The following is an 18,725-nucleotide window of genomic DNA, read 5'->3' on the forward strand; positions in this document are numbered from 1 at the left end:
ACTGCATCATTATTTTCCCTCAGGATATTTTAACTGTATGTGTTATTTATTTAGTTTTATCAGTTAGCTTAGACACGGCTTTATTCTGTGCATTGCCAATTTATGCCTGTAAATTTTGCCATATAATATCAGGAATATATGGTATATTAGATAATATTCTAGATTCTGCAATTTGTTCTTGGTTGATTACAGGGATATACCAGAGAATTACAAGGTTTTGTTCTTACAAGGTGGTGGTACAGGACAGTTTTCTGCGGTACCATGTAACTTGTTGAACTTGAAACCGGGACAAACAGCTGATTACCTGGTCACTGGTTGTTGGTCAGCTAAGGCGGCCAAAGAGGCAGAAAAGTATGGGAAAGTGAATTATGTTTTTCCAAAACAAAACAGCTACACAAGTAAGTACTCTCTTTAACTTGTATTACTCTGTTGAAAATATTTTGATATTGAAAATTTTGACAGAATTGGTTTTAACCAAATTCATCGAAAGTTATTGCTAAAATAGTAAACTTGCATTAAAAAGTGTCAGTTGACTGAACAGTGAACACCATTTGATTTCAGAAAATGAACAATTAAAAATAATATATCTGTGACAGTAAAATATTTTACATGTTTTTAGTATTGCATCTTGATCAGTAAAATGACCCTCTGTATAACATTAAAACCATAGCAATATTATTCAACATAGGGCTCTTGTTAACACTTGTCATTCTAAAGTAATATAATGAATGGTTCCTGATTATTATATTTACTTGGTACTTCTGCTTATTGTTAAAAGAGTTATGATCTAAATAAAATTAAGTTTCATCTGACATGATATTATATACTGTGTGATAGCTAACTTTAGTTATTTTACATCCCCGTAAGGGGTTCACCAGTATATAGAAGATTATAGATAGACAATTTTCAATTTAAACATGCAAATTTTCATGTTTCTTTTATGATAAAGTAGGCTATAATATAGTAAAATATTGTCTTGTTTCCCAGATATACCAGATCAATCAGAGTGGAATTTGAATCCCGAGGCTTCTTATGTATACTACTGTGATAATGAGACAGTACATGGTAAGGTGGTTTTACTTGTTTATTCAGTTGTATTTTTCACTGACTAAGTTAAGCATATAGAATTTTATACCTTGCCTTAAAGATATACTATGCTCAGATTTGATTTAAGAAAGTATAGATTATTGCTACACAGTCTCTTCATGAATGTAAATTAGATATGTTCTGTTTACTATTACTGGTGGCAAAAGCAATTAGAACTGGTTACAGCAGACTTGCATTGTGACATTGTCATGTACACTGACACTGTGACATTGTCATGTACTCTTACACTGTGACATGGTCATGTACTCTTACATTGTGACATTGTCATGTACTCTTACATTGTGACATTGTCATGTACTCTTACACTGTGACATTGTCATGTACTCTTACACTGTGACATTGTCATGTACTCTTACATTGTGACATTGTCATGTACTCTTACATTGTGACATTGTCATGTACACTTACATTGTGACATTGTCATGTACTCTTACATTGTGACATTGTCATGTACTCTTACACTGTGACATTGTCATGTACTCTTACATTGTGACATTGTCATGTACTCTTACATTGTGACATTGTCATGTACTCTTACACTGTGACATTGTCATGTACTCTTACATTGTGACATTGTCATGTACTCTTACATTGTGACATTGTCATGTACACTTACACTGTGACATTGTCATGTACTCTTACATTGTGACATTGTCATGTACTCTTACACTGTGACATGGTCATGTACTCTTACATTGTGACATTGTCATGTACTCTTACACTGTGACATTGTCATGTACTCTTACACTGTGACATTGTCATGTACTCTTACATTGTGACATTGTCATGTACTCTTACATTGTGACATTGTCATGTACACTTACATTGTGACATTGTCATGTACTCTTACATTGTGACATTGTCATGTACTCTTACACTGTGACATTGTCATGTACTCTTACACTGTGACATTGTCATGTACTCTTACATTGTGACATTGTCATGTACACTTACACTGTGACATTGTCATGTACTCTTACATTGTGACATTGTCATGTACTCTTACACTGTGACATGGTCATGTACACTTGCTTTGTGACATTGTCATGTACACTTACACTGTGACATTGTCATGTACACTTACATTGTGACATTGTCATGTACTCTTACATTGTGACATTGTCATGTACTCTTACACTGTGACATTGTCATGTACTCTTACACTGTGACATTGTCATGTACTCTTACATTGTGACATTGTCAATGTACTCTTACATTGTGACATTGTCATGTACACTTACACTGTGACATTGTCATGTACTCTTACATTGTGACATTGTCATGTACTCTTACACTGTGACATGGTCATGTACACTTGCTTTGTGACATTGTCATGTACACTTACACTGTGACATTGTCATGTACTCTTACACTGTGACATGGTCATGTACACTTGCTTTGTGACATTGTCATGTACACTTACACTGTGACATTGTCATGTACTCTTACATTGTGACATTGTCATGTACTCTTACACTGTGACATTGTCATGTACTCTTACACTGTGACATTGTCATGTACTCTTACACTGTGACATGGTCATGTTCTCTTACACTGTGACATTGTCATGTACTCTTACATTGTGACATTGTCATGTACTCTTACACTGTGACATTGTCATGTACTCTTACATTGTGACATTGTCATGTACTCTTACACTGTGACATGGTCATGTTCTCTTACACTGTGACATTGTCATGTACTCTTACACTGTGACATGGTCATGTACACTTGCTTTGTGACATTGTCATGTACACTTACATTGTGACATTTTCATGTACACTTGCATTGTGACATTGTCATGTACACTTGCATTGTGACATTTTCATGTACACTAACATTGTGACATTTTCATGTACACTTACATTGTGACATTTTCATGTACACTTGCATTGTGACATTTTAATGTACACTTGCATTGTGACATAAACCGCCTCCGTGGCCGAGGGGTTAGAGTTGATGACTTCTAATCCAGTTACCTCTCTGGAGTGGGTTCGATGCCCGGGAGATGCTTTGGTAGTTTAGCGCGGAGGACAGTAGTCTAGTACTGGTGTAACTCTCCAGGAACAATAGTTAGGAAACTACCCGCCTATATGACTGAAATACTGTTGGGAAAGGGGTAAAATGAAACAAACAAACAAGCATTATGACATTGCCATGTACACTTGCATTGTGACATTTTCATGTATACTTACATTGTGACATTTCCATGTTCACTTACATTGTGACATTTTCATGTACACTTACATTGTGACATTTTCATGTACACTTACATTGTGACATTTTCATGTACACTTACATTGTGACATTTTCATGTACACTTACATTGTGACATTTTCATGTACACTAGTTATTGGAATACATGATTCAGTACCAGTTATTGACCTGTACTTTTATTTGCAGGTGTTGAGTTTCAGTTTATACCAGAAACTAACGGTGTACCACTTGTCTGTGATATGTCCTCTAATATTCTCACTAGGAAATTTGATGTTTCAAAGGTAAGTTTTCTTTCTGTGTATTGTAATTTTTCTTCAACTATTACAAGAAAATGGGCTATTCGTCAACTGTTCAAGTACCAAGAGCAAATTCTTTGATGTTTACCTGTAACATATTGAATTATTTCTTTGTGCGTCCTTCACTGTCGGGGGTTTTAAAGAATTCTTTTTGGTTTAGATTTTCCTTTAATTAAAAAGTTTGATAATTTTGCTGCGTTTATTGATATTTCTTAGTTAATGTTTGTATATTTTTGCTGCGTTTTTGTGTATTTTCCTATAGTTAAAGTATTGTATATATTTTGCTGCAGTTTGATGTGATATTTTCCTATAGTTAATGTATTGTATATATTTTGCTGCAGTTTGGTGTGATATTTTCCTATAGTTAATGTATTGTATATATTTTGCTGCAGTTTGGTGTGATATTTTCCTATATTGTATATATTTTGCTGCAGTTTGGTGTGATATTTTCCTATATTGTATATATTTTGCTGCAGTTTGGTGTGATATTTTCCTATATTGTATATATTTTGCTGCAGTTTGGTGTGATATTTGGTGGTGCTCAGAAGAACATTGGATGTGCTGGCTGTACTGTTGTTATTATACGAGAAGATCTGATAGGGAAACAAATGTCAAATACTCCAACAGTGTTCTGTTACAAGACTCAAGTTGGAAACAACTCTCTATATAATACTCCGCCAACTTACAGGTATTGCTGTCATCAAATTTAGAACTGGGCCGGTGTAAATTGTTCGGGCCAGTGTAAATTTTAATAAGATTTAAGTTAAATATATAGTAGAATTAAAATTCAAAACTGGAATTCGAGCCAGTAAATTCAAAATCTTAAATTCAATGACTAATATTGTATAGCAAAATGATCCTTGATTTTAGGGTGAAATTTGGTCATGTTTTTACGGTTGATTTGACTTGTTTTATTACCCGTTACCTTTCACAGGTATTACTGTTACAATATATTCAGCTACACTCTTATATGAAATCTAGTATATTGTTTTGCTATCAAATATTGTGAATGTACAAAAGCAATTTTAAATATTTTTGACCGCTGTATAATTTTTCATCAGGAAATGTTTTGTACACTAGATTTTAGAAAGAAAAATGACTGTGATCAAATTAGTTTTCAGCCTGTAATTGAGTGTTTAGATGATATAAATATATTTGTTTCTCTTCAGTATATACATAATGGGTCTAGTATTTAGATGATATAAGATATAAATATATTTGTTTCTCTTCAGTATATACATAATGGGACTAGTATTCAGATGGAAGAAAGAGCATGGTGGTGTAAAAGCCATGGAGGAAAACTCAAGACAAAAGTCAGAGATGATATATGACATTATAGATAATTCTAGTGGATTCTTCTGTTGTCCTGTCAACAAAAAATGCCGCAGTAGAACTAATGTGCCTTTCCGTATAGGAAACCCGGACAGCCACGACGTTCTTGAGAAGAAGTTTATAGATATGGCTGCCGAACAAGGAATGATTCAACTGAAAGGACATAGGTTAGTGCTGGTTTTATTTCACTTTCTACAAGTCAATAGTTGGCTGCAAAACTTTTGTAAGTCCTTTATTTCATCTAACTTACTTCAGTTTTGCAGTCAACCATTAAAGTATAGGCTATCAACAGAAAAAGTCTCCCTAATACAACACAGACAGTCGCAATATCTTGATATTATTATCACATGAGCCGCGTCACGACAAAACCAACATAGTGTGTATGCGACCAGCATGGATCCAGTCCGCGCAGTCTGATCAGGATCCATGCTGTTAGCTTACCAACTTTATTACAAGTAGAGAAACTGATAGCAAAAGCAAAAACCCGATTTAGACTGCCCCGGATGCGCAGGCTTTTGGGCTGGATCCTGGTCGCAAAACCCTTATGTTTTGGGTTTTTTAGTAACGGCTAAAATTTTGTGGCTTTATTGTTTTAAAATGCTTGCCCCCTCTTAAACCAGGGGCAAATGGATTTAGGCTCTATTTTGGGGGAGGGCAATGTTGAATTTAAATGTCCAGTACTGGGGTTTTTTGCAAGGGGGGCTTACTATTAAATTACTTTAAAAAAGGACCTGTTTTTGATGCAGGAATAAATTACATAATATTTAAGATGTTATATTTGTTATTATATATTTTAGTTATTTGTGTATATTGTCATAGGATGATAATATGGGAATTCATTAATTTTAAGTTTTAATGGTATACATGTTTAGTGTACAATGAGGTAACTGTAAAATTGTTTAACATGTTTTGATGGTGTACATGTGTGTCACTATACAATGTTTTAACTGTAAACTTATTTTACATGTGTCCATGGTATATGTGTGTCACTATATAATGTTGTAACTGTAAATTTGTTATTTCAGGTCTGTTGGTGGTATACGTGTGTCACTATACAATGCTGTAACTGTAGCTGAAACCAAACTGCTGGCAGAGTTCATGAAGGACTTTTTAGCCAAGCATAGAAATTAGTGTTAATAATGACTTTAAAGGGGAAACATCTGCCATACTATTGGTTTCTGGGTGATTATGTGCCATGTGATATCAGAGGTCATAGGTGACTTTATTAACCATTCAGTATTGGTGTAAATTTGAGGCCTTAAGTTTCATACTTCCTATTGAAACGATAGAGGTATAGATTACAAGGAGATAAGTTTTGCTTTGCATACAAATTTTTAAAAGCTCCGCATTGAAACACTACTACAAAGATTTATAGAATGAATGTACTAGGGGTTTTAGTTCATTGTAACCTATCTCATTGTGTTAGAGGATTGGCCGATATAATTACATTATTTTACACCAGGACTTGAATAAGGAAGTGTTTGTACTCGTTCATTATTTAATGCGAGGTGAGACTAACATTTTGACTGTGAACATTTTGTTTAAGTGGTTCATGGCAACTGATTATGATGACTGGCCTTTGTAATAAAAGACTGCAAGTTTGACTGCAAGTTTGTTATAGAGAGATAAATATATATGATATATATAATGACAGATTTACATACACAAGCCATGCCATGAAGATTGGTCAGAAAATCAGAGATTTTTTTTCATTAAATGACATCTTATCAAATTTCAGAGTTATATAGGGTGGTTTTTATTTTGTTGTGTCTTTTTATAAAAGAAAATATTTAACTTGAACGGAATTATTTAATATTTAACAAAAATTTATATACAATTGTATATTGAAACTCTGGTTTACCGTAATTAACATACAAAAAAAAAGAATAATAAGTTGATACTTGTTTTACATAAAATAGTGAAAATCATTATTATAGAGGAACAGTACATTCTGTGATATTTTATTTGCATTAATCATTTAAAATGTTGAATATTTCTAATTAATTTTTTAATGTTCTTAATTAAATTTTAATGTTTTTAATTAAATTGTGTTTTAAAATAAATGATGTCACAGTTTTTTTTTATTTCTGTTGTATAAAAGTGTATTTTTTGTCCTTGTGTTTTTCTATTTGTCTTGATTTTTAAAAGCTATTCATTCAGCCTAAAGTTGATGTAAGATCTTTAATTTTTGCAGAAAAGTTTGAGTTTGATGAAGAGGCATGTTATCTGTAGATTACCATGGTGTCCATAAATATAGGGCATCTTTAGACAATGAACGAACCATCAATCTACATAGTCACTTGTTCAACTGTATTTCATTAGTTGGTATAGGTATTTGTCTTACTTTTGTTGATCCGAGCCCCAACTTGTCGCAACAATATTTGATGACATGATGCCACAACTTATATAGTAATCCATAAAGCAGACCAGAAAAAAAATAACGAAATTGTAAGAATATATTTCATGATATTTTGGCAGAAAGATCTCTGTACATTAAAATCTTGTCTCTATTTTGTCTCTTACTTCTAAGCAAAAATCATTATCATGTATTGTTTAATATTCCATGTGTATTTTATGATAACCTTGTATAGGGCATTTTATCCATACATTCATTCATTTGTACCTGGAACAATTTTATCTAATATGATCCCTGATTTTTCTCAAAAAGTCCAGGACATGGTCAATTATCAAATGAGTCGCGTCATGACAAAACCAACATAGTGCGTTTGTGATCAGCTGTTCGCTTACAAACTCGAACAAGTAGAGAAACTGATAGCGAACAGCATGGATCCTGATCAGACTGCGTGGAGGCGCAGGCTGGTCTGGATCCATGCTGGTCGCAAACTCATTACGTTAGATTTGTTGTGATGCGGATGCTTATGGTTTTAGCATTCTAACTGGAAATCCCATAAACTAATGAGATTTTTATATACCTGTTTGAATTGTCTTCCAGTTCTATTTTCATTGATTTAATTTTAAAATAAGGTATGAAATATTTAATGGGGAATTTTTAATGTTTCAAATTTATCATTTTAATTCCTGTATTCTCACTTTCCATTCAAGGCACACTGTGCGTGTACTTGATATATTTAATATTTAGATAGTATGCTATACATGTATCACATGTAACATGTTGGGTTTTATTTTGTGTCATTATTAAAATACTCATCAACATGATATTTTAGAATGTAATTAAATTTTATATAGGACCTGGTACAGATTGATTTGTTTTAATAAATGATGTTTTATTTTACAGTTTTAGTTCTCTGAAACCATTTGATGTTTAACATTTACATGTTTTGTTAATATTACGATGACGGTTGAAAAATAATAAAATAAGTCATAACTTCAATTGAAATTTGTTTTTTATTTACGTGTTAACATTTACTAAGTGCATACCTCTTAGTCTATGCAAGGGAAGGTAACTGTTCTCAGCACTGCGTTTCTTTTCTGATAGCTCTACCCACCTATAAAGTTTCATAGCTTTGCTCCGGATGAAAATTGCGTGAAAAAATTACAAAGCACTCCAGGATCATTCAAAAGATAGTTGTTTTTTCAGTTCACATGAGCAGAAGATATACTGGATTGGCGGCACAGCCGAGTGGTTAAACTGTCTGAACTAGTTATCTAATGATCACAAGGGTTCAAACCGTGTTAGGGGCAAAGCGTTGTTTACTTCAGCAAGAAACTTTACACTCATTTCTCAGTACTGGTTTGTTCCAGGAACAGATTCGAAAGTGTGTCTTTAAGCTTATAGCTTCCTACACAAGCTAAAATAAATTCTGTGTAAACAACAAACTTGAGGTTAGCTATTGTGATACCCCTGTGTCCGGCATCTGTTGTAAACATTAAAACAACATTGATCTTTAACCTCTACACCAGTAGTGATGAAACTACATGTATACAGGAATAATCTCCAAAATTTACTCCAAGCTAAAAATAGAAAAGCCTTTTAAACAACATCTCTTCACTGTTTACTAGATTTTGATGAAACTACACCAGAATGGTTATTTGCCAGTCCTCTATAAAAGTTGCTTATATGGTTAAGCTGAATAAAATGTCCATTAGTGCTGAAAATAAAAAAAACCTTTTCAATGGCATCTCTTGCTTAAGTATTGGGTAAATTTTGATGAAACTCCTGGGTCAAAGTTTTCAGGATTTTTCCTTAAGTTCAGGATTTCCAGTCTCTAGAAGCCTTCTATTTCCTACGCAAAACAATAGAAACACCGCTTACTTCAGGATTTTTAGAACTTCAAACTTTTACCCATGTGAAACTACAGGAATGATCTTTTGATGATTCTCTATAAAAAAAATTGCTCAAATGTAAATAGTGTACTGAACAAGATGAAGGTAGCTGTCCGAGACATTCAATAACTTTTCCTTTTTTCAGAAATGTTGGTAAATTTCACTCTGCAAAGAATTCTAGTCTTTATTCAGTGTAAATATATTTTATGTAGAGTCCCATTAGGTAATGATAATATGAAAGGTAACAATTCCAACAAATTTATTCTTTTAATACATCAACCCCTGCACACTTTTTGTAAAATTTATGTTTTTGCCAATGTCTAAATAATACAATCTTGTTCATTGGAACCATCTACTCAGGTGAGCGATTAAGGGCCATCATGGCTCACTTGTTTGTCCATCAACCTGAGAAACTTCCTTCATGTCGATACCTCCTATAATCTAAGTTATGTGCGACACAATAAAAACAGGCGGCCAGATAATAATGTAACCGTCTTGATCCAGTATACCAACTTTGTTTGAGTCTATGATGTATAGAACATACAGCAGGTGCTTCGTCTATCGTGAAATTTCGTGTGACTATTTCTTGGCAACCACTGACTCAAATTTATTAAAACTTTGAAGGTAGATTTAGTACAAAGTGGAGGTATGTGTATTAGCTGCATAAGTTCCAGTCCAATGATATTTCACAACAAGAGCAAATGTCTGTAGGATGGTGTGCTTGTCTATTCCAGTGCTTGATAGTAAAACAAGAGCCTGGATAATGTAAGTTTAAAAAGCGCCCTAATTCTGTCAAAATCTATTAGCCTTGAAAAAGTGACCTTTTATGCTAGTAAATAAGAGTGTGAAGTTTCAAGCCATTCTGTTCAATAGTTTTGGAAGCAAAAACTAAACCAAAGTGTGACTTGATGCCTAGGTGACAACAATGCCTAGGTCTCCCTACATGTAACCAATGTATGTATTTTGGCTTCAGCTGTAATGCTTGTCCAGACATTTCCCAGCAACCACTGACTAGCATCATTTAACAATACCTAAACCATCCAAGTTAAATTATTGAAATTTGCTTAAATTTTCATTGAAAACTACATGTATTATTTATTTACAGATTTGATTCATTCTTGGATAAAAGAACGCATATGACCAGTCATTTTTTTTCTCAAATTATAAAACAACCTAGGGCTTTCTGAATGGGAATATATAACGTGTGATTGTTCTTACGCACTGCACTTCTACTCAATTAGACCTATCTACCTACTAAATTTGAAGTTGATAATTCTCTTGTGCATTCTGAGTTACGTCCCGTACAAGACATCTGCAACACCCACCACCAGCTGACTCCACTTCGTTTGACGGTGGTATAATTAACAGTGATCTTCACCCCAGGGGATCCAAAAGAAGTTCCAAACGGGTCTTCATATAAGCTTGATATATACCAGGTTTGATTATAACATCTTATTCCAGGAGCATCCGTGGTCAAGTGGTTAAGGTTGTCGACTTCAAGCCACTCACACCTCACCACTCTGAATTCTTTCACATGAGGAAGCTATCCAGCTTGCTTATGGAACATTAGTGGTTTTACTCAGGTGCCACTTTGTGCCTGAAATAATGCTGGAAAGTCACCATATGACCTTTACTGTGTTGGTGTGACATTAAACCCCACCAAAAGTAATTTAAAAGTAAATTTTGCTGAAACCATTTTTTCTATTTTTAGTAACAGTGACCATGACCTTAGGAGATCCAAGAGCAATCACAACTGTTGTTCCCACATAAAGTTGCTATATTTCTAAGTTTGATTATTATATCTCATACCTAACTCCAGTTATTGTCAGGAAACCATTTTTCTATTGTAAGTACCAGTGACCTTGATCCCAGGGGGTCCAAAACCGATCCAAACCAAGGTCTTTATATAGGTTGCTATACATCAAGTTTGATTACAATATCCGTTACCTTACTCCAGTTCTTGTTTGGAATCCGTTTTTTTTAACAATTTTTAGTAGCAGTGACCTTGACCCTAGGGTGTCCAAAAGCAGTCACAACCTGGGTTTCCACATAAGGTTGCTATACACCAAGTTTGATGACAATAATGTATTTTCCAAACTTCAATTATCGTCAGTAAACCATGAAGTGGACCAACCGACAAGCTGACTCCTATATACCCCCCACCCCCAACTTAGTGGGGGTAAAATCATATGGATGATTTAAAGGTAGGTAAAATGAAAGTCACTGGAAATCTCCATTACAAAACAATATGCATATTGAAACAATTTTATTTTTTAACTGACAACAACTGAACATTTTACATAATATTCAACTTTTAAAATTTAACTACAAAAGAAATACTTCCAACCAAATAACATGAAACAATACTAAACAAGTTAAAATCTTTCAGTCATAACATGCAGAGCTCAATGAAATGAGGTAACCAACTATAAATAGAAATTGTTCCCTATTGATGAATTACATACTTATACTTCAATTAACATTCAATTAAGTCTGAACCAGTAACCTGTCAAATTCCTTCAATGGACAAGTCCATTTATCTTTCTTGGAACAGTACATTATAGAATTAAGGGATGTCAATCAAGTTGATCAGCTAACAGTATGAAGCCTGGTCAGACTGCACTGGTATGATCATTTATTTCAGCAGCAAAACCTTATTTTTCTTCATGATGCATGTGATATATTCTAACACGACCCGCATTTTTCCCTATTGAACATAAAAGAACCCAAAGTTTGTGTTAAAATGAAATAAAATCACTGTTAAGGTTCTATATTTAGAAAAGTGATGTTATCATTATACTTGTGCTGTAACCACTAAAATTGAGACACAATGAAAATAAGCACAGAAACAAATCATGTTGTGTTAGAATCAAAAATCACTTGATAAAATCACTGTTTGTCAATTGGATGCGCATCATAAAATCACTCGGGCTACGCTCTATTGATATCGTCATATAATTCCTCAAATCTGAACACTAACAGTGATTTCATTGAGCAATATCACTGTTTGGGATATAATTGAGCCACGTCACAACAAAACCAACATAGTGGGTTTGCGACCAGCATGGATTCAGACCAGCCTGCGCATCCGCGCAGTCTGATCAGGATCCATGCTGTTCGCTTACCAACTCTTTTACAAGTGGAGAAACTGACACCTAAAATACAGGGAAAATCAAAGACGAACCTCCCCGCCCCCGGACAGGGCCAGATTTGACTCTGGGGCTATATGAACAAACTTGGTAGACACTCACAAGAAGATGTTTCATGCTTATTATCTTAGCTCTAGCTCTTTAAGGATTTTAAAAGAAGAATTTTTATGTTTTACTATATACACATATAAGGAAAATCAACGACCTTCCCTGCGACAGGGCCAATTTTGACCCCAGGGCTTTTACCTGATCAAACTTGGTAGACACACAATAGAAGATGTTTCATGCTTATTATATAAGCTCAAGCTCTTTGGATTTTTTTAAAAGAAGATTTTTTAGATTTTTCTTTGGTTGCCATGGCTACCAGAAATCTGCATGGAATTGAATTCTTTGAACAATTTCTAAAGGTGACCACCAGAGGAACATTCTTGTAAAGTTTGGTTGAAATTGGCTATGTGGTTTATAAGATGTTGTTTACAGAAAAAGTTTATGGACCGCCGCCCAGAAGATAAGCAAACACAAAAGTTCACCTTATCACTTTGTGTTAGGTAAGCTAAAAATGGATTTCTGAGGCATAAAGTGCCTTTAACAAAACTAATATTGAAATCTGGCACATAATATATAATATCTATAAGTTTAAGCATAAACAGGTATAATTATATAATTATTGTCATTTTGTTGTTGCTACAGGAATTGCTTTCTGTAACCAAATTAACAAACCATTACATAAATATTTCAACGATGATCACTCATAAAATAATCAATTTCTGATTAAATACTATATCTATAATAAAATAGTTTAACACTACCATTTATCATATACTTGAAGTTTTCAATGACAAAATAAAAAAAGCTAATTAAAGGGAAGTAACTTAAAACAGAAATTACAACCCAAGATATAGAATAACTTTTTGGGATAATTAGGTTTCAGACCCTGAGAAAACACAGAAGTGTGACAAAGATTTTAGGTAGAAGTGTTAGAAAGTACCTTCCATGCCAACAATACAGTCAGACAAGCTGGACTGGTCCTTAACTGGTGACAAATATTTATTGTTAATCACTGTCAGGTACAACAGGGAAAGTCTTTAATACTAATAATATCTGTCATCATATGATGCACTTTCAGATCCGAATATCCGTCCCAAGGGGACCCCGCCCATTGGCCGGTAACAAGGCTTGCTGAGTTACTGCCCATGGGCGGGTCCCTGAGGGATGGATATTCGGATCTGAACCGCAAACATGTCAGATTTTTTTTCTTGCAATTATTATTCTGCCATATTATTTCACATTAAAAATGGTTTATCTCAATAAAATATTTGTTCATGGAAAGTAATGCCATTTCATCTATATTTTTACAATAGCTTATGAATTTACAACTTTAATAACAACAGCGAAATGATATCATCCTAAGCACATAGTTCCCTACTAAAATGATGTCATTTCAATGCGGTTCATTCATAATTACATGTTGTTGTATGGCACACGACTCGGAATTTCCAGCATGGGTAAAATTCACAGTCTGCTATGCAAGAATGTCTAATGCCGTTAATTATTTTGAAATAAGATTTTAAGCAGCATGCCTCAATATGAGTAAGTAACTTCTTCTTAAATAAAAACCTAAGAAAAGTAAATTCTAGTGTTAAAAAAATAAAAATAAATAATTACAGCAGAAACTTTGAACGTATTGTGCCCAATATAATTTTCTTTCTTCATTGCGGATATTCTACCCTGAACAATATAGAGTAAGATAATATTATAATTATAATAGAGTAAGATAAATAGAATCATATTTCAAATATATCTAGCTAATTTATATTATTAGCTAATGCCAAAAGTTAGGTTTAATCCATTTGTACACTGGAAAACAATTTTACTATTACAATGATTTTTACATTTTTCATAGAAATTGACACTTATTTTGAGGCATGCTGCTTTAACATTTACATATCGTTACTGTGAAAACATTTTTAACAAATTTCATTATTTTAAGGAAAAAACAGACATGCAATAATCTGATCCAGATCTGCTAAATTTTGTTTCATTGTAAATACAGGGACAGACTTTAATTAAATGATTGACTCACATGAGTTGTATCAAAGCTGAACATTGTATGTAATGACAGAACTGAGTTGTTAACGCAGTAACAAATATAAATCATCGAAATATGTTAAAAACAATAAAGATAATTCATAATATTTCAGTCCAATTTATGTAATTGTTCTTGTCTACGTGACCATCATTTTTTACTGCCAAACATATATTTCTTTGTTGGTGTAATGAAAGATTCCATGATTTTCCCCCACAGGCCTGAACTACGTCGTTTCTTTGCTTCTTGTGATCCGTTTAACCGCGGTGATCGTCGCAGCACTGTCGGCTCATAAAATGGACAAGGTTTATCTCTGTCAGCAGTCTCAGCCTATCAATCGAAAGAAAAAAGATTTTAAGTATCTTATCACCCAGGTCCTGGCAATAATGTAGGTGCATGTAAAAACATCTCCATGAACACAGCCCTATCTGTCCCTCCTGCCATAAATATAACAAGTTAAAGAGGGTACATAAGTAGAACTAACATAGTACATGTATACACAAACCCTGATGTCAGATATACTGCATATTATTGTTTTTTGGTGCTATTACGATACATGTATATGTACATATATAACATTTTATCACAATATGACGTTGATGTCACTGATATCTAGGTTGGTACATTTTGAAACAGCAGTTGATTACAGTGTCCTATTTCATCCACAATTTATATATTTCTAATTTTTGTTGAATCAGGTCAAAGATGTTTTAAGTTAATGTACACTGTAACACATGTCAAGCTGCCTCTACTTTTCCCATACTACTTTTATCTTTATTCCCCCAGAAAACAAAGGTTTGTACATTAAACTTAAAATATCTTTGACCCAATTCAACAAAAATTGTGGCTTCACACGAAATATAACTATAAATTTCAGCACAGAAACATAATGCTGAAAAAGCAAAAAAGTTTCTATATGTCAGAAGTACATTGTTCTAAACTAAACTTTTGTTGCTTCCTTGAAGGGATTCCATTGAATATTGCGATAGCGATATATCATCATTATTCATGATTTAACAAGCAGTTCAATATTAATTTAAGATTGAGAATATCAATACAATTTTAAACACATATCTCCATGTCTTGTGAATATACAGGTGTAGCAGTCAAGCTATTTGAAGGTAGGAACTGTGACTGTAATTATTACTATACTAGATGCCCCCAACATTTCACTGTTTTGTCAGTGTAACGACAGACGGACAGACAGACAGACAGACAATGGTAAAGCTATGTACCTTTTTCCTAAGTAGTGGTGGGATAAGAATCTAGGATCTTATACTCCATACAAGGTATTGCAAGGCAGGCTGTTTACATAATTTAGACAAGATATGTTTGTAAAACATGTATGCCCCCTATCAGCAGCCAATTAGTCATGTGATAAGGTTATTATGCATGACTTCTGACCCAGTGATCAAACAATTAATAAGGGTTATAAAGTATCTACTGGTCATGACCTTGACCTTTGACCTCTTGACCCAAAACTCAATAGGGGTGATCTGCTGGTCACGACCAATCATCATACAAAGTTTGAAGTTCCTAGGCCTAGGCGTTTTTAGTAAATTGATCAGAAACCGTTTTTACCTACAAGGTCAATGTGACCTTGACCTTTGACCCCTTGACCCCAAAATCAATAGGGGTCATCTGCTGGTCATGACCAATCACCATGCCTAGGTTGAAGTTCCTAGGCCTAAGGGTTCTCTTATTATTGATCGGAAACCGTTTTAACATACAAGGTCAATGTGACCTTGACCTTTGACCCCAAAATCAATAGGGGTCATCTGCTGGTCATGACCAATCACCATGCCAAGTTTGAAGTTCCTAGGCCGAAGCGTTCTTTAGTTATTGATCAGAAACCGTTTTTACTTACAAGGTCATTGTGACCTTGACCTTTGACCCCTTAATCCCAAAATCAATAGGAGTAATCTGCTGGTCATGACAAATCACCATACCAAGTTTGAAGTTCCTAGGCCTAAGTGTTCTTGAGTTATTGATCAGAAACCGTTTTTACTTAAAAGGTCAATGTGACCTTGACCTTTAACCCCTTCACCTAAAACTCAATAGGGGTCATCTGCTGGTCATGACCAATCATCACACAAAGGTTGAAGTTCCTAGGCCTAAGCGTTTTTAGTTAATTGATCGGAAACCGTTTTTACCTATAAGGTCAATGTGACCTTGACCTTTGACCCCTTGACCCCAAAATCAAAAGGTCATCTGCTGGTCATGACCAATCACCATACCAAGTTTGAAGTTCCTAGGCATAAGGGTTCTTAAGTTATTGATCGGAAAGCATTTTTACCTACAAGGTCAATGTGACCTTGCCCTTTAACCCCTTAACCCCAAAATCAATAGGGGTCATCTGCTGGTCATGACCAATCACCATACCAAGTTTGAAGTTCCTAGGCCTAAGGGTTCTTTAGTTATTGATCGGAAAGCGTTTTTACCTAAGAGGTCAATGTGACCTTGACCTTTGACCCCTTGACCCCAAAATCAATAGGGGTCATCTACTGATCATGACCAATCACCATCTCAAGTTTGAAGTCCCTAGGCCTAAGGGTTCTTTCATTATTGATCGGAAACCGTTTTTACCTACAAGGTCAATGTGACCTTGACCTTTGACCCCTTAACCCCAAAATCAATAGGGGTCATCTGATTGGTCATAACCAATCACCATACCAAGTTTGAAGTTCCTAGGCCTTAAGGTTCTTTAGTTATTGATTGGAAACCGTTTTTACCTACAAGGTCAATGTGACCTTGACCTTTGACCCCTTCACCCCAAAATCAATAGGGGTCATCTACTGATCATGACCAATCACCATACCAAGTTTGAAGTTCCTAGGCCTTAAGGTTCTTTAGTTATTGATCGGAAACCGTTTTTGCTTTCAAGGTCATTGTGACCTTGACCTTTGACCCCTTAATCCCAAAATCAATAGGAGTAATCTGCTGGTCATGACCAATCACCATACCAAGTTTGAAGTTCCTAGGCCTAAGTGTTCTTGAGTTATTGATCAGAAACCGTTTTTACTTAAAAGGTCAATGTGACCTTGACCTTTAACCCCTTCACCTAAAACTCAATAGGGGTCATCTGCTGGTCATGACCAATCATCACACAAAGGTTGAAGTTCCTAGGCCTAAGCGTTTTTAGTTAATTGATCGGAAACCGTTTTTACCTACAAGGTCAATGTGACCTTGACCTTTGACCCCTTGACCCCAAAATCAATAGGTCATCTGCTGGTCATGACCAATCACCATACCAAGTTTGAAGTTCCTAGGCATAAGGGTTCTTTAGTTATTGATCGGAAAGCATTTTTACCTACAAGGTCAATGTGACCTTGCCCTTTAACCCCTTAACCCCAAAATCAATAGGGGTCATCTGCTGGTCATGACCAATCACCATACCAAGTTTGAAGTTCCTAGGCCTAAGGGTTCTTTAGTTATTGATCGGAAAGCGTTTTTACCTAAGAGGTCAATGTGACCTTGACCTTTGACCCCTTGACCCCAAAATCAATAGGGGTCATCTACTGATCATGACCAATCACCATCTCAAGTTTGAAGTCCCTAGGCCTAAGGGTTCTTTCATTATTGATCGGAAACCGTTTTTACCTACAAGGTCAATGTGACCTTGACCTTTGACCCCTTAACCCCAAAATCAATAGGGGTCATCTGATTGGTCATAACCAATCACCATACCAAGTTTGAAGTTCCTAGGCCTTAAGGTTCTTTAGTTATTGATTGGAAACCGTTTTTACCTACAAGGTCAATGTGACCTTGACCTTTGACCCTTCACCCCAAAATCAATAGGGGTCATCTACTGATCATGACCAATCACCATACCAAGTTTGAAGTTCCTAGGCCTTAAGGTTCTTTAGTTATTGATCGGAAACCGTTTTTGCTTTCAAGGTCAATGTGACCTTGACCTTTGACCCCTTGACCCCAAAATCAATAGGGGTCATCTACTGATCATGACCAATCACCATACCAAGTTTGAAGTTCCTAGGCCTTAAGGTTCTTTAGTTATTGATCGGAAACCGTTTTTTGCTTACAAGGTCAATGTGACCTTGACCTTTGACCCTTGACCTCAAAATCAATAGGGGTCATCTACTGATCATGACCAATCACCATACCAAGTTTGAAGTTCCTAGGCCTTAAGGTTCTTTAGTTATTGATCGGAAACCGTTTTTGCTTTCAAGGTCACTGTGACCTTGACCTTTGACCCCTTGACCCCAAAATCAATAGGGGTCATGTACTGGTCATGACCAATCACCATACCAAGTTTGAAGTTCCTAGGCCTTAAGG

At 34.9% G+C, this 18,725-nt stretch overlaps 1 protein-coding gene across 1 annotated transcript; it reads left to right on the forward strand.

The window, feature by feature from the left end:
- Window positions 1-192: 192 nt before the first annotated feature.
- Window positions 193-8,304, forward strand: LOC132738973 (phosphoserine aminotransferase-like; the record flags this gene model as incomplete). Its single annotated transcript, XM_060726606.1, is given in 6 exon segments — window positions 193-398; window positions 988-1,065; window positions 3,511-3,605; window positions 4,139-4,308; window positions 4,853-5,119; window positions 5,978-8,304. Coding segments are annotated over 6 exon segments (922 nt in total), but the record flags the coding sequence as incomplete, so codon positions are not given.
- Window positions 8,305-18,725: the final 10,421 nt, after the last annotated feature.

Source organism: Ruditapes philippinarum, unplaced genomic scaffold (assembly GCF_026571515.1).
Source record: "Ruditapes philippinarum isolate M1 unplaced genomic scaffold, ASM2657151v2 ctg16620_1_1_1_1, whole genome shotgun sequence".
NCBI lineage: Eukaryota > Metazoa > Mollusca > Bivalvia > Venerida > Veneridae > Ruditapes > Ruditapes philippinarum.